Below are 24538 nucleotides of genomic sequence, written 5' to 3'. Positions count from 1 at the left end.
GGTTTGTTCTTCATGCTCCAGTGGAGGGGGGAAAAGCCTGGTTAGGAAGTTGTTGGTTTAGAAACAAGTTTTGCAAAGTCTCATTTTAACACTTCTGTTTTTGTTTTCCTAAGATGGAGCCAGATCCCTCACGGGTGTAAATCAGTACAAGAGCCCACCTGTCGTTCTTGTTTATGCTGGTGGAGGATCTTGCCCGGTTCCCCTACAATTCATGCAGCCTGACATTTGAATGGAACTGCAATTAGCAGGATTGTTTTCGTTTAACTTTATTTAGCACCTTATCTCCCTGTAACATTCTTGTCCGGGTACCAGTATCAACCATGAACTCAACTTAGCACTTACTAGTGCTGTTCTATTTTGAGCTGGAAGAAAAAAAAAAAAATAAAAAAAATCAGACCAGATCAAAGAGCACCTTCTCCTTCACCCTGGGAACAGAAATTGATAACAAATTGGTGCAAAAAGCCACGACAAATCGATCCGCACCACAGTCTCGGAAGTTGTAACTAACTCCACCACACGGGAAAGTTATCCAGGCCCTCAAAATGACCTGTTCTCAATGGGCAAACTTTCCACAAGGACCAAAATGCTGCTGGTGAGGGACCCAACTTGTAGAGCATGCAGTTCTGCAGGACTGTGGTTTTGCTGTGTTCTACAGTTTTCCCAGTTCTTCAGCTATTCACTCCCTTTGGTTACACTAACACGAAGGACTGCAAGACCCCTTGTTTGGGCTCATAGTTCTTGTTACTCGTTTTAAAAAGAGCCTCCTGGAGGATCCCAATACTGGCGGAGCTCTGCTGCTCCCAGATGCTGAAATCCTGCAAAAAGGAATGGAGCAGCAGGTCCAGAAGGCTTTGGAGGTCCCAAATCTGAAGCAAGAGATTGTACCCCAGAATCTCAAGACACCCAGTGTCACAGTTCTGGGAAACACCGGAGCGGCCGAGAAGGCAGGAAAGTCTGCTGGGCATCAGGGCTGCTGGAAGGCTGCTCCCTGCTCTCTGCCCTGGCAGCTCCTCACACAGCTGAGAGGCCACCTCCAGGCAGCCACAGCGGTGCCGAGGGCACAGGTGACACAGGCGGAGGTCAGCAGTGAGGACAGTGACACTGGAGAGCGTGGCACGGAGCCGGTGCGGGCACCACCCGGGGCTGCGGCCGGCGCCGGGCAGGGGGAGCGGGCTCCGCGGGCAGCGCCTCCCGCCGGGCCGCCCTGGGCCTGCTCCCGGGCCCGCCCCCGCTCCCCGCACCTTTCCCGGCCGGAGCCGCCCCGCGGGGGCCGGGCCAGCGCTGTCGGCGGCGGGACGGGGCGCCCGGGCTGCCCGCAGCTCCCGGGGCGGCGCCGCGCCGTCCCAGCCATGTCGTCCAGCTCCCCGCCGGGCGAGCCCAAGAGCCGCAGCCTGGGCCGGCTGTCGCTGCCCAGGAGAGGCAGCATGACGCCCGGCAAGAAGGCGGCGGCGCTGGAGCTGGCCGAGAGCGCCCCGAACGCCCACTACGCCCCGCTGGCGGCCGCGCAGGGCGGGCAGGCGCCCGCGGGATGCGGCCCCGAGCGGGAGCGGGCGCCGCGGCTGCGGAGCGAGGTGGTGGTGGTGAGCGCCGACTGCCCGCGGCCCCCCGTCAGCCTGGACCCCCGCGTCTCCATCTACAGCCTCCGCAAGCCCCTGCTGAGCCGCAGCAGCGTCCAGGGCAGGGTCTACAACTTCTTGGAGCGACCCACGGGATGGAAGTGCTTCGTGTACCACTTCACCGTGTGAGTACCGCCCCGCTGCCGCCGGGCACCTGCTCCGCGCTCCCGTTACCGCCCCGGAGCGCCGAGCCCCGGCCCCGCGCCCGTCCGCTCCTTGGAGGTTCCTCAGGCACTGAGCCTCCCAGACCAGCCCGGTGCTCCGGGCTCGGACATCGTGCAGATCCAGTCCTTTGTGGGCTGTGGATGGTTTGGGCTTTTTTTATCTTTTTTTTTCCCTCCCCCGCAGGTATGAAAGAAAAGTCACTCTCCGGGGGAACGTTTGCCTTTTTAGTTAAGAGAAACGCTGTATCTCAGTTCAGGAGCCCTTAGGTGTATCTATCAGCTAGTGCAGGAGCTGATTTCAGGCAATTTTCTTCAGACGGCTACCCAGGGAATTGGAATAAAATGTTCATATGGAACGTGGAAATGAAGTAGGTAGCAGTGTCCCCCATTCTTTATGAATTTTTGCTGCATGGCTCCTGGTTTCAAGCAGTAGCACCTGTGTGATTCCGATGCTCTCTGCATAGCAGCAGTTTCTAATTGAACAGGTGCTGTCAATTATCAGTGCTGCGGTCTTGTCAGAGGAGGATGAGAAACAGGTGATGCTCCTTTTCCTTGCCTCTCCTATTGCCCCAGCTCTAACCTCTTCTGCTATCCATTAGAGCAAGTAGGAGCTGGTCTTTGGAGGGTGTTGTTTAACTTCAGGCGGGTTGAAAATCGCTTTGTCTGTTGTACTGTCTGGAGAGCACAGTGTCAAACCCAAGCCAACAAGTGGTAGGTCTGTGGTGCACAAGCATCCCAACAGGTGCCTCTGTGAGGAATCAGTGCTTGTCCATCGAGGTGTTGCTGAGGGTTTGTGTGACCCTTGGGCAATTGGTGTGCGTTAAATGTAGGTAAGGAGGTCAGGTAGGAATGTGCTATGTGTTTATTGTATTCGTGAACAAACGTGTGTGTATATTCATTACATGTATACATGCTTATCCCAACAGCTAGAGGGAAACATATTTTGTGGTCAAAATCTTAAGACAAAAGAAACCAAAGTCAGTATTTATGACTTTGTTACTGTATTTTGATTTTAAGTTCTAAGTAACTGTTAGGTAAAGTCAGTTCAGGATTTTGTACTTCTACACTTGAGGATTCTGGAGTGTTTAGGTCAACAGGTTAAGTGGTACCAACTTTATTTTAGTGGAGGGGAAACAGCTGTCATCTGAGTGTATGTAATTGGGAGATGACTGGGTACAACTGCCGAGATAATTGTGGGCTCCGTTCTCTTTAGCATCATGATAGTGCCGTGAGATGAGAAAATGAGTAATGGCTGTAATTACAAAGTGCCTAACAGTTGTAGATGAACAGTGTAAAACACTTCTGGGAATTGGAGCTCCCTTTTTGTTTGTTTGGGTTTTTTTTCCTAAAAAAGTTTTAGTTAGCCACCTTTTATGCGCTTTGACCTTTCAGGTGTCTCAGATTATGTTTAGATGGTGCAGTGAGCTGTGTTCAGTATCTTGACTAATCTCTAAATTTTAACAGCAAGTCTAGGAAAACTCTGAAAAACAAAAAGCAAGGTTATATTCCTTGGTCTACTTAGTCCTGAATTGTAGGGGGTTTTTTTGGTGTGTTTGTTTGCTTTTAAGTATTAGCAATGTGGATTAATCCTGTCAGTGCAAGAATTAAGAATTAAGAGTAATATGTGTAAGTCTTTACCTGTCTCCCCCTCTACACACACCCATGGTGTAAGCATTAGCCCTAGCGTTTCCTCTCTTTCCAGAACTCTTCTGATGCAATGACGAATGACACTGGCAGTAAATATTCTCCAGCCTCTTACCGAGAGGCATTGTTGAAATTCCTTAGGGCACGGAAGAGACAGAAGAGGGTACTGACACCCTCGTATGTTTCTGGCAAGGCAATCTGCAAGGACCATTTCGGCAGCCTCACTCTGATTCCCACCAGCAGAGGGAATTGAGGCTTTAGCGTTCTCTGCCCATTTGAGCTCCCAAAGCAACTTTCTGCTGTGCCAAGGAATGCTCTGTTTGGAGTACAATCCCTGCCAGCCAGGTGCTGAGTATTGGCAGATGAATAGTTGCTACAGAGCAGAAGTGTGTTGCTGAAATTGACTGACGAGGCGGATTTGTCTGATTCAGATAAGCTGTCGTGTCCCAGCGTCCCCTCGGGACGAGGCACAGGACCCGCTTTGTGCGGACAGTCGGATACAAGGGACGAGGTGCAGAGCTGGAAAGGACTTGGTGTCATGAAAGACACACAGAGGCACGCATGTACTCCTTTCCCACTGGAGGAAGTACTTGATTGTTCCATTGTCAGCATACAACAGTCATTCATAGAATGCTAAGCTGGGTTTTGCCTTGGGATGTGCACGGACCTTGGCGTTTGTTTCTCCTACTCAAACGAGTTTAAGAAACTGAACTAATTTTGCCTGTCGTCTTTTTGACTCCCTCTGTCTCCTCATTCTGGGGCTTTCATGTGCCTGGGAGGTCTTGGTTGCTGTCCTAAGTGTTTAGTGGGGAAGGAAAGGAAGCAGGAGTGGTGTTAAATCAGGGCATAAAGACTTCAGCTGAGTAGAGAGCCCTGGCCAAGATCTAGCCCAGTGATGGGAGCAACAAGCACTGGAGGCGTAATTTTCTGGTTTCTGCATGGTGTGGAGCGTGTGGCTGTGTTCTTAATTATACGCTGTAATTATTGCAGTTAGTAACAACTCCTGGAATAGTCCTTGTAACTTGCTCTGGACCTGTATCTCTGGCTGATTGTTAAAACACTGTTTATCAAGCGATAAGAGCTACATCTACTGATTGCTTGTCACACCCTTTTCCTGCTCAGGAATCTTAGTCAGTGGTATGCAGAATACTAATAGCTAAGAACTGATACTCAGGATTGATTTTCCTTGGTTTTCTATTATATTGTTTAGAAAAAGGAAGTGGAACACCAAGCTTTAATCCAGAGACTCTAGGTTGGTATGTTTGTTTCTTATTCTGATGACTGCATGTTCTGGTGAGCAGCAAAGGGCCTCATGTACTCTTGACTTAAAGGATGGAATCTGGTGGTCTTGCACAGGTCACGTCAATGACCTGTTTTCTTCTGAATTATTTCTGTCATAAGGTGTTTGAAATACCTCTTTTTCACAATGCAAAATGTATATTCTCTCTTGCTGATGTTTTCAGTCTCCAGGGTGATTTGACACCCCAGTCAATGATTAAATCAATTTAATTCTAGGCAGGTCTTTTCTAAGAATTTTTCTTACTTGCTTAGACCAAAGAGGAGAAACATCTCAAGTGAGCAGAATAGGGAGTGAATTATTGTGCCTCGTTTGAACTCGATTTTTGAAAGCTGAGGAAATAGTCTCTCCGGGGAAAAGGAATAGTTAATGAGTTATTAATTTACCACTCAAAAAACCTGCCTAAAAGTAGTAGTGGAGATGATGGAAACTCTTAGTTCAGCTATTTGACTTGGTTTGATTTTGTAATAAATGTCATTTAAGTAGATGGAACGCATATTGTATGCATACACCTGATTCTACCAGGGCAAGAAAATTGTGCTTCATGGCTGAGGATTTACATGCATGGCTTCTGCAAACACAGTTGGGGGTTGCTTGGAGACTTGGACTTTGCAAGCAAGAGCTTGTCCTGCGGCCACCAAATCTGCCTTGGCTGTGACTGAGCGCCACTGTTCTCAGTGACCTTCCAGGCTAGGGCATCTTATCACACTTATCATGGCAGCCAGTGCACCTTGAGAGAGCAGCTCTGGGAGGTGGAATGTTCTGCGGCCTGAACAAATCCAGTTTTCAGCCTCTGTGAGGAGAGGTGGAGAAAGTAGCTCTGTCCTCATAGTGGCCTGTTGAAACCCTTGGGTACTGTCCCGCTTGGGTTGGAAATGACTGTTCAGCATAAGTGAAGTTGTCAGATGAAAAAAAAATAAATTTTAGATTTAAGTGCTCGAGGGAAGAGGTTCTTTTCACCCTCTTAATTTTCAAATGAGCATCCTAAGGAAACTGAAGTTGTGAATTTTGTCTTTTTCTTGGGGTGGCAGATAATGACTTCTGGCAGCGTTGACTCCCTGTGTTCTTTGAAGTGTTGGCTGCAACCAGAGGGAACAATTTGGAAACTGATGGACCATTGGTTTGTTCTATTGTGGCAGCTCTCCTTTGTTGCCATGCAAAATAATCAGCTTGTATCTTATCTTTGCATACCTGTACCTGGTTCAATTTACTTTGCCTTTGTATAAGTTTGGTTTAATCAGCAGTGGTTGTCATTGAGTTTGTTCGAATCCCAAGTTGTTTACATAAGCTTGAACTGGCCAGTGGCTGGGATTTGGAAACCTGGTCTCTGGAAACAGGCAAATTCTTAGAAGCATGGCTGCATGTGTGTGCACACAGAGGTAGGAAGTGAGGGTAGATAGAATATTCCAGTTGCCTGAATCAGGACTCACAGTAATCAGCCATTAAAGGCAATGCAATGTTTACACTCTGCTCTTCACAAACGTTACAATGTGAGGAAAAAGCATAACTCCAACTTGAAATCCCATTTTTGGCATGTTTCCAGACATACTTCCAAGCCTACTGGTTCATACTTGTGTAAAATGCTGAAGAGGAAAAAAGATACATAAAACAGTTATTGTGTGCACGTGCTCACACATGAGATTTCAGACTGAAAATGCTGCAAACTGATGTGCTTTGGTTTTGACATGAACATTTGTATGTTTAGAGATTTCTGTGGCTTGAAATCAGACTTCCAGATTATCACCTCTGTTTAAAAGAAAAGGAGATGTAAATCCTCCAAAGTAAGCGCAGCTTGTCCAAGTGGAAAGAAAGAAATATTACTTCATCACGGTCACGTTCCTTTTGCTGCTGGCGATAGCAGGAAGACCCAGGTTTAGCTTTTTTTGTCTCATCAAGAGCGAGGTAGAGCGACCTAACTGTATGTATCTATCGATGTGCTTGGTAACAATTTTATCTGAGAGGAAAAGGGATTGGAAAGCCAACTTTAGGTATTCCTAGGGAGGAGGTAAGACCGTTTGTCTGCCCCAGGTAAGACAGTGTGCTCGTGTTTAGGAGTTGCTGCTGCAGGGGCACCGCTGTCTGCTGATCACACAGATATTGGTGCTTGGGCTCTTGGCAGATTTTTGGATGCAGGTGAGGCTGAGAAGTGGCTCAAGGGTTTTGTTGTTCCCTCCTCAACTGTGCGTTTGCTGCAGTGCGGCCCCTCAGCTACAGTATTGCAAGAAGGTGCTCCTGTGGGACTTTGTAATTGAAATAGTGGTTTTTTTGGGTTGGCCGGTACAGAGCTTCATACTCTTGCCCTGTTTCCCAATCTGTAACTTGTCAGAAATTTCATTTTTGCTGTGGACTCTCTGGGTGTCTTGTGGCTGAGACCAGTCCAAGTTTGTGTTATCAAGAGCTCAAGTGTCAGACTAGTTACAGATCAGAAGGGGTCCCCATTTCTCTCTCCCGGTGGGACAGTAGAAGTTCTTAGGTTAAGAAATGCAGATACAAATAACTCTGTAACTGACTAAAAACAAGAAAAAAATTCCACAATTACTTAGTAATTGTCATCAGAAAGCAAAACAATATGAGGAACCAGATCCTCTCAATCCCAACACTAATAGGCAACACCCTGAAGCCACTTTGATGAAACCACCATCTTTGCATTATTTGTTGCATTCAGTGATTGCTGTGTGAAAATTATTGTGGAAATCTACTTTGATTGTTGAAGGGGAAGAGAGGTGAAAAGCTAGGTATCCTCTAGTTAAAATGCCTTTTGAAGACAGCTCTAGCAATAATTGGGAAAATCTAATTTCTTTTCTGAAATACATAGTGGGATATGGTTGGTGACTTGGAAAAAAAAATTCATTGGATCAAGGATGTTCTGTGGGGAGAAAAGAGACTTTGTAACTGTACTGATGTTTAGGTTTTCTAAAAACCAATGGAAGAAGAAGACTGTAAACTGGCAAACACTAATGCTCAGTGAAGACAGGTTGTGCGCAGTGGAGAAATAAAGAACTGTGAAATGCACACATAGAAGTTTTGCAGTTTTTCAATTTGAGCAGGCTTTCCTGGGAAAGGCCTTCTCTCTTTTCCCATCATCCTTCCAGTATGACATTTCAAGTCCTTCTCTCGTCTTGGCTTTACTCCAGGAAAAGAATTATCCTACCTTTAAAAGTTGCACATGAATGATCTTAAAAAAACCAGTAAGTGCAGCATTCACATCGCTGTGTCTCAGTCAAGGGCTGGTTGGGCAATTCTGGCACACTTCCTTGCCCTGGCTCCTCAAGTGCCAGGGAAAAACCATGCAAGGCAGTGCAGATAGGCCTCTTTCAAAACTTCCATTGCAGCTGAATCAAGGCTAGAGTTGAGATTCAATTGCAGGGAACTAATTAGGCTGGGCTCCAAATGCCAGAGCGCTGGATGTGTTACAAGCAACGGTGCCAACATATGCTGCAGGGAGCTATGCACAGGCACAGTGCTTAGCTGACTTTAAACTTGGCAGTACCTCATTAATTTGGTGTGTTAATAGATTGTTTAATGTGCATTAGTGGCGGAGCACAAAAGCTGTGAACACTTGCTCATTCAGTTCCAGATGGAAAATAGTGTCTTGTTGGGGGCAAGGTGTTTTCTGCCTGCCAACAAGAGGTCCCACACGTTTCAAATGTCTTGGAGAGTTGCCAGATGCAAATAAACCTGGTGGGAAGGCTGAGTTACAGCAGAATGCCTAGACTGGTGAGGTTTTAGGTGGGGTACTGAGCTTCCTGGTGCAGTCATGCTTCATCTGGCACAATGGTCTGTGAGAACCATAATAAAACCAGTCATGGTAATGGGAGAGCACAGGCATTTGCAAGGCTCTGCTGCAGGAGTAGTTGATGTATTTTTGCCTCCCACCAGGAATATATGTATGTGAGAGTATCTTTATCTCTCTGTATATAATAACTAGGAGTATTCAATCCTTTAGCAATCAAATTTAATATTAATTTTATTGTATGTATTTAGACAGAGGTTTGTTTTGGGTTTTGTTTGTTTTTTTATTATTTTTTTAATAGAAAATTCTAAAGCTGCTCTAAATGAAGAGTTTTCTCTGGCTTCCAGGCTGTGCACACCTGGAGGACTAGAGAGGTGCTTGGTGTGAGCTTTTCCCTTGTCTGACAGGACCAATTTTTTGAGGATATATGGACTTTATTTTTTTTCCTACTTCATGGTACAGAATGGTAAAATGGCAGCTATTTTCTATGTTCAAGGAGCTGTAAGAAATTGCCCACAGTGCAAAGCACGGCCTTCGTAACTGTGTAAGTGTAGTGTAAGTAGCTTAAAATAACAAAAAACCAGCACCAAAACCCAATCAAACCCCTCAAAACAGGAACAAAACTCCACAAAACCCAAAAATACTGACCCACATTTCCTCAGTGGTAGTTTCCTTCCTTAACAGCCACGTTTTAGAACAGAAAATGTGAGACCTGGAAGCATTACAATAAAGCATAGGCACAGGGGAAGCCAGTGTTTTATTGAAGCCACCATGACAAAAGGCAGATTTTTTTTTTTTCTCTGAACTGCTTTAGTGTCAGAACTTCCAGTTGTATGAGATAATGAACACACATTTGCTCAAAACTGGCTGAATCCTTTTTTGAGTTTAAGAAAAAAAAAAAATTCTGGTCCTTTTCGCAAGGAATACATCAAGCACCAAGTTTGCAGCCTTGGAATTTGATAATTTTCAAAGTGATAAACTGCCAGAAATAGGAAATTATACTGCAGCTTGTTAGGTGGCCCTTACATATTCCTAGCAAAGTGTCCAGTGTAGGTATTTTTCTTTTATCTCATTTGTTCTTCATAATCATTGTGATGATTTAATATGTTATGAAAATTGTTAACCAAAGTCAAAATAAACCTAGGACAGGGCTTCTGGATCCTTTTAAGTTTCTTCTGCTTCTGCAAATATTGATGTGGATCTTTGAATTTCACATTAAATCTCTCACCAGGAACATATATCTCAATATGTTTTGCTAATGCAGTGGACTTATGAGATCTCATTTGACAACACAGTTTTGACCCATTTGCAGTAGGAAACTGAATTTTTTACTCTTATTATTTTTCATCATACTTTAATAATTATTTTTATAGTTTTATAATCGTTTTTTGTAAATCCCTTTTTGCTTTCTGCTGAGGTTCTTTAAAAAGTAAATGCTTTGTTATATAACTACACTAGTATTTACTTCAAATGAGAAACACATTGTTTTGTGCGAACTGAGATAATGGAATAGTAAAAAATATCTTTGTTTATCCTAACAAATTGTGCTCTTGAGCACAATCTATTAATTTTAATCTTACCCCAAAAATAGAGCATACATTTTCTTTTACAACGATAGGAAACATAATACACTTGTTGGAGTAATATTTGGTTTGATTCTTAAGAAGTTATCATGTGTTTAACTTAAGTATGTGAACAGCTCTTTCCTTCCTAGTGGGGACAGTTAGTAAAGGTAAGGTCCAGCTGGTAAAGAGAAAAACTTGTATATACTCGTCTATAAAATTAGGGCAATTAAAACTTATTGCTGGACATTGTGCATGAGATATGTAGAAATAACTTAAACTTATTTTATTTACAATAAGGCTTTTTTTAACACTAAGCAGCTTACAGCACTAATTCTGTATGAACTGTTTTGTCCACATGACTGTTGTCTCTTGCGTTCAGTAAATATGTTAAATCATGTAACATTTGTATGCAGGTTTTTTTACCATCTCACCAGTAATTTTGTTGTAGCTTTCTAACAACTGGTGGTCTTCCTTACGTGTTTTCGACTGGGCAAGAACACAGGCTTATCCCCTCTGTTTAGACCAGTGTGGTCACCCCTGCAATAAGCTGCTCACTGTCAGACAGCTGGAACTGACACAAGGAGGCTGTACAGGCTTGGTTGTGTAGAAATTCAGTGCTCAGAAGTTGCTGGTTTCCTCTGCAAACCTACAATGAATTCCTGAAACTTGAGGGATACTTTTAAATTATTTCGATTTTTACAATATTTTCTCATTGCAGTGGTAAATTTGCATAGTTTTCTGTGAGTTGGACAGTACAAAAAATTGGGTCATGGTTTGAGGACATAATGTAAATCACCCACCAGGTAACTTCCTTGGATTCTCTCCAAAGACACCAGGTTTAATAGCAGATGCCAGGATTACAAACCTGGCTCATTCATGTCCTTGGACAACAAAAGCTGAGGTCCTTGCAGTGAATGTGTTTTCTTTCTGGCAGAGTAAAGAATTGCCTCCAAAGAGTGTTTGTTCCTGCAGCAGCTATCCCCTTCCCTGTGTCATCTAAAAATGATCTGGAATTGGCTGGAGTCTTCTTTCTCACAGTAAGCTGCAGGGCACCACAGTTGAAGTCAAGGTGCCTTGTCTCTTGTACGGATGTTGACTAGTAGAGCAAAGGAGAATGAATGCAGGAAATGATTGCTGCTGCTAATCTCATTCTTACACCCTTCAAATGCCTGTGCCCAATTATTTGTGCAGGGCAGTGGAGATAGGGGAAGAGACAAGAGCAAAGATCTTCCATCGTGTGGCTTCAAGAAGAGGATGTTCTGTGCTAACTCTGTGAAGAATCGGTGGTGTTTGTATTCTGTAAAATGGCTTTATCTGATCTTTACAAACTTCAGCAAATAAGGCCCTATTTTTCCCCCCCAATATTCATCCTAAATAGATCCAGTTGAGGCTATTTGTTTTTCAGCCCTGTCTTAGAAGGCACTAAAATGTGGTCAAACCTGACAATGAGTAAATAACTAAACATGTGTTGCTTTATTGTAGTGTGTGTAAACTTCATGTGATTATACGCTGTTATCTTAGCCGTGACCCAGAAGGTATTGATAATTGGTTATCTCAGCACTTCACACAAAATAAACCTGCTCACTTGATATTTTCTGTGTCAACAGGTCATCCAGCACCCTGGCACTAAGCTGTCTGAGCATCCTGTTTCAACAGCATGTGAAGTATGATAGGCACAGGCGTCTAAGTGTTACCCAGTCATGTCAACTGTATGCCTTCATAGTTCTGTTCATTCGAGGCAGCTCTTTGTAGATTTTATTTAATTTTGTGACATGATCTTATTTGGACAACTATGTGTTTGAACCACAGAAATGAGAAAAAAGCTCCAAGGATGAGGGAGAAAACAGACCTTTGAAATCCTGCAGGTATTTTAGCACGTGCACGGTTGTAGGTGTACTGTGTTAATGCTGACCCTTCTTGGGTGTCTGAATTGCTTATTGCACTCTGGTTTTCAAGCACTGAGGTTATCTCTTGATGGCTTCTGTGGCATTCTTTTGTTGTGTGGTTTTAATAGGAAACATTACACATCCATCAAGTCTCACTGGAAAGTGAAACAGAAATTGAACTGACTGTGAAAATGTGATGTACTATGAGAGGAGCCTAATCTCTAGAAATTTTCAGTGGATTGCATCTGTAAGGAGTAAAGGGCCACCTGCTTATTCCCCTTACATGAAAGAATGGAGATAACATTCAAGCAGGTTTTGATACTAGCTGTTAGCTTCTGCTGAGACTGCTTTTTCTGAGGGAAGTGTTCTGTCAGATGCCTTTCTCTTGAAAGTGCTTGTTTCAGGAAATCTCTATATGGGCTGTGTTTGTTGTTATTGAGATAATATATGCAAAATGCCACGGGGTTATTTTCTTGAGGAATTCTGCTGGAAATGACTTGGTAAGTAATCAAACCGTTTCTAAGTACTTTGAGGAAGTCAGTCTGTATAAACAATGTGTGCTAGCAGTCAGTGTGAACTGGTCAAAACCCACAGCCATGTGTATCTTTAGTTTCCTCCTCCTCCCTGTAACAAATGCAATCTGATGATGCTTCTGTCTGATTGCTAAAGTGAGGTGCTGTGTTTTCATTGGAATTGCAGTCTCTTTCCATCCCCCTCAAACACCACATCTCTTAACTTGAAGCAGGCTTCATTGTCACTGTTTTTCATATGGGGTCTCTTTTTGCCTGCTCCCCACTCTCCCTGTCTCAGGCAATTTGGTGTGTAGAAGAGACTTTGTGTTCTGTTGAGCTTTAATGGTTGTGAAATACCACAGCCGTGGGAAACTTGTGCAAGTTTTGGACAGGAACTGAAGGCAGAAATTAACTGAGTTGGAGTGAAGTGTCCCATAGGCAGTAATTGATTAACCAGAATAAAATTTGGCTTCACCACTGAGATTAGCACCTACCTTGGTAAAATAAAACTGGTATTATAGAGCATGTCTTTTTAAAAGATATTTAGAAATTGAACTTGGCTTTGAATAAGTGGTTTTCCTATATAGTTAGGATGTGTGGTAATGAAAGTAGTTTCTTCACATTTCTATATCTTGTGATAAATGTAGGGAAGAATGAAATGGTTTTTATGGGATAGTTGTAGGAACAACACTGCTATTGCAATGCAAGGGAGATAAATAGTCATGGGAAAGCCAGGCAATGTGCACTTTCTTTCCCAAAATGTAAAGTGACTGCCTTATAATAATGAACTGAAATAAGTTTGAATTCATGGAATGAAATGGAGGAAAATAGCCTAGACAGTAAGGAAGAAGAACCACCTGTAAATTTACTTCTTCCTCGCAACTCCTCCACATCAGTGTTACTGGCTGCCTTTTATAGGGAGGAGTGGGCAGACTAACTCCATCAACATCCCATAGACCTGAATGAAACCATGAGATTTACTGGCTGTAACCTTCTCTGCACTTCATCTCTCTACCAAATTTGATACTTAATCCAGATAGTTTTTAAGGATGTGTCTCTGCTGCTCTCCTAGATCCAGATGTGGAGTACAGCTGAGCTGTGCCTGCTACATCAGCCCGGATAAAGCTGTGTTAAGCATGGAGGTAGAGGGAATGCATGTACAAACCCTGCACTGGGTGCCCAGGCTGGCAAAGGGCTCATTAGGACAAGCAGGTACCAACAATCCTGGCTGGCATTGGGACCAAAGCCTGACAGAGGCTGTGACTCCACCTAATTGGGTAGAGACAGTGCTATATGCTCTAGCATGATCTTCTGGAGCAGTGATCCTGGCGCCTTGTGCATCCTCACATCATCTCCTGCTCTGGGAATATTTATGGCCTCTAGGATGGAGTGACAATACACGTAGGTAGCCAGTCTGTGCTTCTGAGTTTACCCCAGTACTGCTCTGGTGCCTCAGAGTGCTTTGCTTTCACACCCTTGGATATGTGTGAGTGCAGTGACATCAGGGACTGCCTGACAACTCTATCATAAATAAGGTTTTTAGCCTTCTTGCCCCCTGAGTCACAAGTTCAGTGGAGTTGGAGCCTGTTTGTTCTAGATGTGGTAAATAACACAATCTGACTGCTCTCTCCTCTGGCACCCGTCTAGAGCTGTTATCAGCGTTGCTGTGGCATGTTTGATTTAGGGGCAAATTGGCACCTCTCTGACAAGTGCTGGAATGTCCCAGTCTGTCCTTGGGGTGTTGTTGGCATCTTTCACACCAACAAACCCCCATCAACAGCCCTGATCATGGGCAAACACCAGCCAAGTGCACAAAAGCGCTTATCGCCTGCGAGGCTGTGCATTCATAAAAAGCAAAGCCATAAAAACCTCCAGTGGCTGGCAATTCCAGAGCTTTCTGTTGGACTTGAAAAGAAGTCCTGGAGAATGTAGGCTTCTTATCAATTTTAATTGCTGGGCAGTGGAGGGCTGCCGTTTGTTTAACGTCATTTGGTGTTAGCAGCTCTGACACCGTGTTGCAGAGATGTTTCTGGCCAGCAGCATTCTGCCGAATGCAAATTTAAATTCAGCAGAAATCCTTTGTTTTCAGGAAGAACTCAGGTTGAACTATTGGATCTAACAGCTAAAGAAATGCAAAATGGAATGTTGAGAACAGATTGACTGGCGGTACATAGGGCAATGTGAAGAGGTTAACGTTTAGAAAGTTTAGGTTTAAAAGTATAGATGCTGCTATATTATAATTGCTTTTCACTGTTGTTGAAACTAAGTTCTGTATTACCTGATCCTTTTAGATTGCCTTTTTAAATGTTATAGTTGTGCTTATGCATTTATATTGAAAATAGAAGAACTTCAGAGTTAATGTTCACTGTGTTCCTGGCACACACTGTTAGCCAAAATTCATGCCACCTTTATGGAGCTGGCCAAACACAAAATCACTTTGAACAGTTGCATCAACATTTGTGTATGACTTTGCCTGTGAGATTTTGGTTTTGAAGTCAGTTTGCCGATTTGAGCAGTTGTCAGATTCCGTGAGGGCCTACGCCTGGATGAGTAGAAACTGGTAGATGTGCAGATTATGGAAATGCCAAGCAAGCATTTTAAATGTGATTAGAAGTTAACCTGAGCCATTTAAACAAAAGAGCAGTAAGAAAATTCCTTGAAAATTATTTGGAAACCACAACTTTAAAACAAGAAGCTCATATGGGAGAGCAGTTGTGTATTAGATTAGGAAAAGGAGCAATGAGAAGCTGAAGCAGTTGTTTACTTTCTGTGTTAAAGTCTGTCCACACCTGAAGTGGAAGGAAGCTGCTTTTCCTTTTTGCCAGGATTTGTGTTGGTTTTTGTTTTGTTTTCTTTTTGGTTGGTTTGTTTGTTTTTTGGGGGAAGTTTGTATGGTGGTGTTTTTTTTTTCCTTTTTCCTCTTGCATGAGGAATTTCAACTGCTTTGGCTTATGAAATGCTGAGTTATTGATGTGTCTATAGTTTATTTACAGAGAGGAATGCTCCTGCTGGAATAATGCATAGCCAAGCTACTACTGGCTGGCTACTTCTCTGTGATGAAACAGAAGGAAGAACTTGAATCAGTTGGTTTTCAAGGGGTTATCAGTTTAAGTCTTTTAATTCAGAGTATCCTGGCAGTGTTATGCTGCTGCCTTTTGCTTAGATGGATGGGAGGTGTGGGTTTTTTCTCGCTTCTCACCTTGATTTATCTTGATGCTTCCTCATATTTGTTAGCTTTTCTTTTTCTCATGGAATAGGAAATGTTTACCTTTCAAGAAAAAAATCATTCTAAGCACTCACAGTTCCAGCCAGGGAATGGATTTGCACTTTTGTCTGTAGCAAGCAGTTCCTGTTACTCATGAAACGGGAGTGGCTTTTTAATAAAGGCACCAGATCTCTGCTATGCAATTACCGTAAAATAACCAGTGCTGCAATTCTGCATTGTGAGCAACTTGACAACCGAAATGCTTTTTGATTTGCTTGTAAGCTCTGATGAGGAAATAAAATCTGAAGAGCAAACTTTAATGCTAAATGCCCACCCTGTGTCTAGATTGGAAACCTCTCCTTAAACCCAATGTGTGATACAAATGCATCTACATACTCAGCCTTGTTAGCCAGGAGACTTGTTGGGAGCTGTAAGAACTCTGCAGAAGGTATGGTGCACATAGCTATGAATACCTATTTTGAATAATCAGGTGAATGTTGGCACCTGTTGAAAGGCACCAGCTCTTTCAGGGCTGCAGTGATGTTAGATGTTCTGTAATGTGCTTTGAGTAAATTTTAAGCAATTTTCCTGTCAGGTTGCCTTTTTGTGTGTGTATGTGCAGTGCTTAACCAAAAACCTCACGCTGCTACATGGTGGAGGTTGCTAGGTACTAGGGCAATGCAAACAATAAATAATAGGGGTCTGCTGGAGTCTCCTCATGAAGGGTAACATGAGACAGCCTTCACAGTAATTGCTCCTTTTTTGCTAGCCTCCAGCAGAACTATCTTTAAGGCTGGGATGGGTCCTTTTAGAAGAGAGTGCAGCACGTGGAATGAAAGGTGTCATAAGTAGCTAAAAGACATTAGTGGTGGATGTTCTCAAAAGGAACCTTGTTTGGAGCCAGCCTAGTGAGTTGCAGCCTGGGCAACTGGGGAATGTGAAGCCCTGCAGCACAGCCACCAGGATGCAGCTTCTGGACTCTTCCAGGGAATTATGCAGGACAATCTGTTTTGTTTTCAGAGATGGTTTTTTTTTTTCTTTTTGAGTTAAATCATATTTTGGTTTAAATTCTTCTCTGTAGGTGGAAGTCTTGCTGGTTTTAGTGCAATACAATATTTGAAATGCTGAGTATTTAAAAAAAGAGGAATAAAAAACTTGCTGTGTAAGTGTTCACTCAGAGAGTACTCAAGAATACTTTATTCTCTGTTGAGATGCACTCTCATTTGTTTTTCGTCATCTTGACCTGTGAGTCAAGGGCCTGCCAAGTGCATGTTAGCTCTGATTGTTAGAAAAAACCAGGAGGAGATAGAAAGCTGAGGAGAAATAGAGAGTGAAGAAGGGGCAGAGGTTTGTGTACACCAGCTAAAGCAGTGAAGTTCAACAGATAAGTCATCTGTGTGGTGGTGAAATTAACCTCCCAGGTAGGGATAAACAGCACTCCAGGCTCTCAGAACGTTGTTGGCCAGATAACTGCAGTAATGCACTGGGAAGCACTTGTTTACCATTCTTCCTTTACCATCCCTGTACATGTTTCCACAGCACAGAAAGTCTCCAGTGTGTGGTTAGAGGCTGAGGCAGGGATGTAAAAGCTTGGAAAGCCTCCTCAGTGTTTGCTGAATGGGGCTACCAGATCTAAAGACTGCTGTCTGCATTCTTTTATAATCCTCTGGCTCCCGAGCCATTTAAAAGCTGTGATTTCAGGTGTGTGAAGAAGGCTTTTATGAATCTATTACCATGTGGTTTTCAGGCAGCTGGCAGGAACCATTTCTCTGCTAAGTCTAAAGTTGCAGTAAATAAGAGGCCCCAAAAATCAAACTAACTCCTCCTAGAAAAATATTCTGCCAAGGTTGACCTTAAAGAAGGCCAGAACCCATCATTAATTTTTGCCTGTACATTTTCTCACATTTGTTTAAGACATCCCTGCCCCTATATTAGAGTGACTATTTATTTGCTGGTGACTGGGCACTGTCTGTGGCCTGTGTGCTCAGGATGGCACTTGGGTAACTTTTTACAGTCTGGCACAGGGTTTTCTTAACTCAGCTTGAACTCAGTGCTGTAAACTTCTGTGCTACCTGGCAGATAGAATTACATATGCATGAAATTGCAGTGAAAATCTAAAGTAGATGGATTATCACCTCCTATTGCAGAAGCATCCTAAGCTCAAGTTTGCTGTCTGCATCACCGTGCCTTAGCTCCTCCTGTCTGTAAGTGGTGTTTGAGTCCCTGTTTGAACCTGTTCTTTGCTTTGTTTGAAAGAAAGTGCCCAGAAAGAGAGGAAAGCAATGTGTTTCCTTTTGAGTCAATCTAAAAATTAGTTTGAAACTCAATATGTATATGAAGTACTATTAAATCAGGGATATTTTCCAATTTTTTTACTTGAGAATCATCAGCTGAAGCAAAGATCAGATCCTTTGCCTGATGGAAAGAATGGCCAGGTGTTTGCTTTTCGGTGTGCTTTTGGGTCAGCAAAGCTTCAGGTGGTGATAACAAATGAACTTAAAGTGGTAGTTGTACTTTTGTATCTAGAACATAAATAATACATTGTGTGTACTGAACAGATTTTCTGATTGATTCTTATGAACTGTGGGTGATATTTTCATTGCTGCTTAGACAACACAGTTCTGCTGGCAGTTAAAGATACCTGTGCACTTAGGAGTCTGAGAAAAAACCCCATCCTGAAAAACCTAAAGACAAAATACTGAAGAGGAAAAAAAAAAAAAGAAGCATGACCACTAAAATCCTCACCTTAGTATTCACTGCTCAGCATTAAAGCTAATGCAGGAAAATAACTAAATGTTTCAATTATTAATGGCTTCTCTAGTGCATATACTAAATATCTAGTAGGTCCTGATTTTGCCACAGTGATTTTTCTTGCCAAGCTGCACTGAGAATGAAATCATTAATGTTGCTGACTTAAATCTTGACAGTTAAAACATTGAAGGTTACCTGTCATTGCATAATATTCAGATATAATTTATTTTTCCATTTGTTTGGGATGATGGGAAACAATTATGTTTAAATCTAGTTTCAGATTCTACAGTAGCTGAGATGGCAAAGTTGGAGAGAGGAAAAAACCTTATATTAAAACAACCTAGGCTGAGTGGCTATGGTTTGGTTCTTCAGGTGTTTAGAACCAGAACACCCTATTTGTGGCTCTCGTTAAGACAGTCTTGCTGATGGTGAAAACTGTCTCGAAATGTTATATTTATTAAAAAATTATTTTTCTATAATAACATAAAACCATAGCCAGAAAAATGAAATAATTTTTCCTACCTTTTTAATTTATTTTCATCATCCATTTCTCTTTTAGAGGAGGGTACATTGGGAGAGAAATGGAAAAGCAAGTAGGAATTCCAGCAGTGTTTGTAATGAGACCTTCTAGGACAAACTGTTCAGTTTAAGCAACTCGGAATTGAAATCATCCTTAGGTAGCTTGTACATACTTGTGTTCATCTCATTGAAGATCTTTGGGTATGCATTCAAGTTCAGCCCTTGTATCTTTCAGATCATGAGCCAAAAAAAAAATAAAAAAAATAAACCAACAAAGCCCAATCCTCAAGAAAGACAAAAACCTATAGGAAGACTTTTTCTAGTTCTTTTTCAAATATATTTGGAACGGTTTTGAGGGGAGGTCACAGATAGTAAATTCTTCTTGAGATGGGTGGGTTGTTAAATGCTTTCTTCCCAAGGCTGCCTTTGTGTTCAAATCCTTTGCTATGTATTTTGCCCTGGGATGCCTAGAAGACTGCCTGATGACACATAGAAATCCCACCAATACCTAGCAAATAGCATGATCTTGCTTTGCAATCCCCTATCTCCTTTTTTGCAGTTGTTTCTTTTCTCAGGCTCTTAAGTTCCACAAAAGAGAGCATATCTTTATCATAATAATTTATCATAATTTATGAGTGTATCTTCAAATGACAGCAACAATGAGATGGAGTTTTGGGAAAGCAGCTGCATGAGAAATGGGTAAACTGTGTTTCAAAGATGCTCTGCTTGGTTTGGCACACCTGTTGTTCGGTAATGCCTTTTTTTAACAAGTGTTAGGCAGAAATGACAACAAAGAGTAGCCTTCATTATGCATCTCTTGTTGTGTTAAACACAATATTTCAGGAATGAGTGAAGAATACAGATAGCAGTCACACACTGAAAGTAATTTCACTCATCTTTTTTTTCTGCTTTTTGCAGTGGTGGCTTCTAGGAGCGGTGATTGCTTCCACCCCTGGAGCACTTAAAAAAGCCCACCAAAAAGCAAAGCAAAACTACCAAAAAGAAACAAAAAATTAAAGAGGCAAAAGGTGTTTAAGAACACTGAGAGCTAGCTGCCATTTCTGGCAAGGCAGTCTGCATTAATGAGCTTGGCACTCGTCATTTTATGGGTGTATTTTATTGTTTCTACATGTGCATTTGATTACCCAGAAGACCTCTAGTTTCCTGGCCTCTCAAGGTGGAAAACCACAACAGTTATAACCATCAGTGCAATCGGACATGCAAACAGTGACCTTGGATGTCTTGGACTTGCTTCCTTGCTTAATTTGGGAGCGCTGTTAAAAAGCCATTCAGATAAAACACAAGTTTGAAAGCAGTGTGGGCATCTAGGGGAAACTGTTACGAGCTGCACTTCACATATTTACAGCTAATGAGTTAATGTAGCAAATGTTGTGACGAAGGAACAAAGGCTGTTTGCGTCAAGAGTTCCCATGTTGTGTATTTACACCGGTGGGGAAAGACGCCCTGTGTGAGAACAATGGCACGTGGAGATGGGATGGGCTGTCCATCTGGTGTGGGCTCATCAGACTGGATTGTTATGGAGCCTGGCAGCACACCTGGGAGGAAAAGATGTGTGCCATTCTGCAGATGGGCATGCTCCTGTGTTACTCTCTGAGTTTGGAGGGGCTTTTTATATCTTTGTGCCCTTTACATCTGCAAACCTCAGAGCCCACTACCAGTGTGCTGTGGGGTGATCCATGGTTGCTGTTGTTATAAATTATTAGAAGCCAATTCAAAATAACAGAATTTATTTAGCAAATTCCCAAAGCCAAATTAAAAAGCCACAATAAAATTGGACAACATCGATTGAATGCTGGGTGGGCAGAGTGACAGTAACAACGGTACCGTCCAACCTCAACCACACACGCTGTGTCCTGGTGTAAGGTTTTTATACAGTTTGTCCATTGAAAGTCCAAATATTCATGTAGCTCTTTATTTCTAAGTGAAGTCTTGAAAGGGGTTCCTGTAAGTGTGAAAAGACATTGGTAATCTTCCCAGATATTGTCTTTGGGGTGCTGATTTGATCATCGTTCGGATCCCCTGTCAAGATTGATATCAGATGTTGAGCAGCTGTGGAGGCCCATCCCTGATCAAAGGGCCATCTCCAGTCCGGCTATGTCATGTCTGTTACAAATGTTGTGGTTTCACAGCTTACACCACAGGTCTTGGAATTTCGGAGATGCCCTGGAGTAGCTTTTTAATAGACCAAATCTTTGATACATGAATTTATCCATTACATTTACCACGCTGTCTTTGCCAGCTTGTGACCACAGTGGATCTGTGTGTACCTGAGCCCGTTCCTCCCTGAGCCACTGTGTGCACAGTGTCTTTGCAGCTGGTAAACTGTGCGAAAGAGGAACTCACTTTGAGACGATGAGTTCTTTGACCTAGAATCAAAACTGCACTGAAGAGAGCTTGAGAGACTGAATAAACAACAATGCATCAAAGAGACAAAACAAATTGGATTATTAGATGGATTATTTTTGATTGCCTGAAAGTTGCATTAATTCCCCAGATATACTGGACATTGTTTCCAGAGATACCAAACAATGATCATTTGTGGAAACCCCTTGGACTTTGCATTTATTTAACCCTCCTTGAAGACTACCTAAACTCTATGCTGTTAGAGATCTAATCAAGATCAAGACAGACTGAAAATCTCCAATAATCCCCCTGTTGAATGTTCTCTTCTTAAAAATTTCTGCTTCTCTCTTATTTTATTTTTTTTTTTATTTTCACGGGCCATGAAAAATATTTTGAATTGGACATTTTTACATGTTTGCTTGATGCTTTTGCAGCAGTAACAGATCAGGATGAAAAAAGGAAAAATCTGAGTTTAGAAGACTAGAAAACAGGTGAGGGAGAAAAGAGGATTATCACCAACCTTTTCCCCCTAAAGTTATGGAAGAGAGAGAATTTAAATTCCACAGTTTTTTAGGGAAAGCTGCAACTCTCTTGAATAGGAGTTGATCAGAGTTTTTGGTGGAATATCTTAAAACATGCCAGAGGCAGTCCCTGGAAGCCTGGAAACTGAACTACTCTTCGAGACCTTTAGGTAGCATCTGCTGCCAAAGGAGTGTGTGTTGGAAGGTTTGTGACCTGACAGTAGCCAGGCTGATCTTCTCTGGAAGAATAACTTGTAATCAGGAAGTTCTTTATGCAATTCTTTTAACCCCTGTAAGTTACCTGAAAAGTCTGTGTGTTCACTCTCAGGCACTTTGTGAGGCCTGTTGGTTAAAGCACATTATATTGGCTCTCTTTTCTTTAGTCTGAAGCAAGGTCTTGTTTTTAAGTGTGCTTTTTCTTTTTTTTACTTCTTTCCCCCCTCCTAAACTTCAGTGTAGCAGCTGTTGTGATGGGTTGCCATCAACAAATGATATCTTTCTTAAGAGAAACATCAAGCCACTTAAAGCATGTCTTTTCTTTTCTGGTCCCTATGAGAGCTGACAAAATCTGTTTCACACAGGAAGAACAGGGGAGTGACTGCCCCTTCCACACTGTTTGTGTTGGGGTTGTGGACAGAAGTAAAAGAACCAGTGACTTCTTTCTCATATTAAATCTAATGGACTCATTCCTGCAGGGATTTCTCTCCTGGTGGAAATAAATTTCCTTTATCAATTCCCAAAATCTGTGGGGGAAAAAAATCTGTTAGGATTCTGTGGGTCTTGACTGACATCATCAGTCAAGTTGAATTATCCACATCTTCCATGATTAAAAAAAATCCATTAGAAACTGCAAAATGCCAGCGGGGACTGTGTGGTGACTGATAAGTCACTCACAGGATTCCTCCAAATGTGTGGTTTGAAGAGAGTAGCTGTTGTATGTGTTTCCCTGAGTTTTGGATGCACAGAGTTCTGGTCTGTACCATGTCACCCTAGAGATATGAGACAGCAGGATTTCATTCTTTTAGGAATGAAAGGATTAAGTGGGACTAGTTGGAGAAGGATGAGGAAGGGGCTGTCTGTCTTAGCATGGAAAATTTTTACCTTTCACTTAAATCTTCCTCTGAACTATATAGAACCAGATGAGGATGTTCGAGTCTATTCTGGGTCAAAGCCCAGGAAACTTGTGAATCTTTTTTGCTTGCATTTCTTTAGAAAGTATGCTGTGAACTTTATATCCTGAAGAGTCAATTTCCAGATGGTTTCAGACAGATGAATTTTGTGATGCAAGGGATTTCCTTTTTCCTGATTCCTCCATTGTTGGCTTTTTGCCCTCATGTCTGTGCCTTGGATGTAGCTTTTGTGGGTGAACTTCCAGTGAAGTTGAATGAGAGCAGTCTGTGGCAAGACACTGGATATGGGGATGTAGAGTGTGACTTTTTCAGCTTTAGCATAGAGAAATATCTCTGCTCTATTCTTTTGTTTTGGCTGTTTTGAGGAGGAGTGTGACTTTTGCCTTTTTCCTCAGTCAGGGGGACCTGAGTGACAAAGGTAACATAGTCACATGGACCATCTCTCTCAGGACCCTCAGACACATTGTGTCTAGTCCTGTGTCCTGGTATAGGAGGAGTTCTCTCAAGTCATCCCTAACTCAGTCTGGTTTTCTTCCTGATGGTGTGTCTCCTCCTTGAACCTTGCATCCAGAAGTCAGGGAGATGTTGCTGGTAGAGTCTGAGGCAAAGGGGGCATTGGATGCATTGGCTTATCTGTCTCTATGCCATCAAATCCCCCACTCCATGGAGCAATAAGCCCATGTTTCCCTTTTTCAGTCTTTTGCTGCTGATGTAGCAGCAGAAGGTCTTCTGGATGCCCTTGGCATTGGATCCATGTGCCAGCTCTAGCCAGGCTTTGGGAGCCTGTGGCACCCGGTGTTCACAAGCTGTCTCCTGTCCCAGCCATAACCAGGCATGACCTTGTTGAGTTGCCAAGGCTGCTGGTATCTGGGGTGTTGAGGGTGATGTCATGGTGTGGACAATGGACCACAAGAGGTAAAGCTTGAAGAATGTTACATGTTTCAAAGAATAAAATAATCCCACAGCTTCTAAAGGAAGCGTGTGCCTGCATGTAGCTGCGCTGTGGTTTCCCATTCAGGCTCTGTTCCACAAAGCAAGGTGTCTTTCACCTTCTAAGACCAGAGGCATGTAGCTGAGAAAAGATAAATTTTGACTTGGGACACTGATCCATAAGTTTTAACATAAATTTAGGTATATCCAGTAATTTCTTACAGAGCTTAATCTTTGATGGAACAAATGGTACAGAAAAGTTTTTAATCCTGCTTTTTTACTATCCTTAAACATGTAACAAATATAGCTTTAAGCTTCATTCTGAATGATGAGAAGGCAGTGGCTAATTGTTCTGTATTGGTGCTACACTCTAATCATTTCCTCTTTGTATGGTGTGCAGTAATACCTGTGAATCTGTATTTGTACTGCTTTGGATTAAAGATGGCTTTATTGCTGACTTGGGTAAAATACCTGCACTGGAGTCACAGCTTTAGATTTTCTCCTTTGTTCTCCTTCCTCTAGAATAAAATTAGAAACCCAAATCTTCCTGTCCTTTACTAGAAGTAAGACATCTTTGATATTTCACACTCGCACTTGATTTTGTATACTTGATACAGCTTTTTGAAGGTCGTAGCACTCTGGATGTCTTTGGGCTTGATCACTGCTCAAATGCTCATTTCTTCATTGCCAAGTTCCACAAC

The 24538-nt window shown here is 42.5% G+C and overlaps 1 protein-coding gene across 2 annotated transcripts in view; it reads left to right on the top strand.

Annotated features, from left to right (window-relative positions):
• The first annotated feature begins 1349 nt into the window (after positions 1 to 1349).
• KCNQ1 (potassium voltage-gated channel subfamily Q member 1) overlaps positions 1350 to 24538 on the top strand; it is a 330886-nt gene continuing 307697 nt past the window's right edge. For both annotated transcript variants that reach the window (XM_066320893.1, XM_066320892.1), the window contains exon 1: positions 1350 to 1741. In XM_066320893.1, the coding sequence (XP_066176990.1) occupies positions 1350 to 1741 (392 nt within the window). The remainder of the gene's footprint in view (positions 1742 to 24538) is intronic.

The sequence above is a fragment of the Sylvia atricapilla genome, chromosome 6, assembly GCF_009819655.1.
Source record: "Sylvia atricapilla isolate bSylAtr1 chromosome 6, bSylAtr1.pri, whole genome shotgun sequence".
In the NCBI taxonomy this organism is placed as follows: Eukaryota; Metazoa; Chordata; class Aves; order Passeriformes; family Sylviidae; genus Sylvia; species Sylvia atricapilla.
This window is presented reverse-complemented; position numbering and strand designations above follow the sequence as displayed.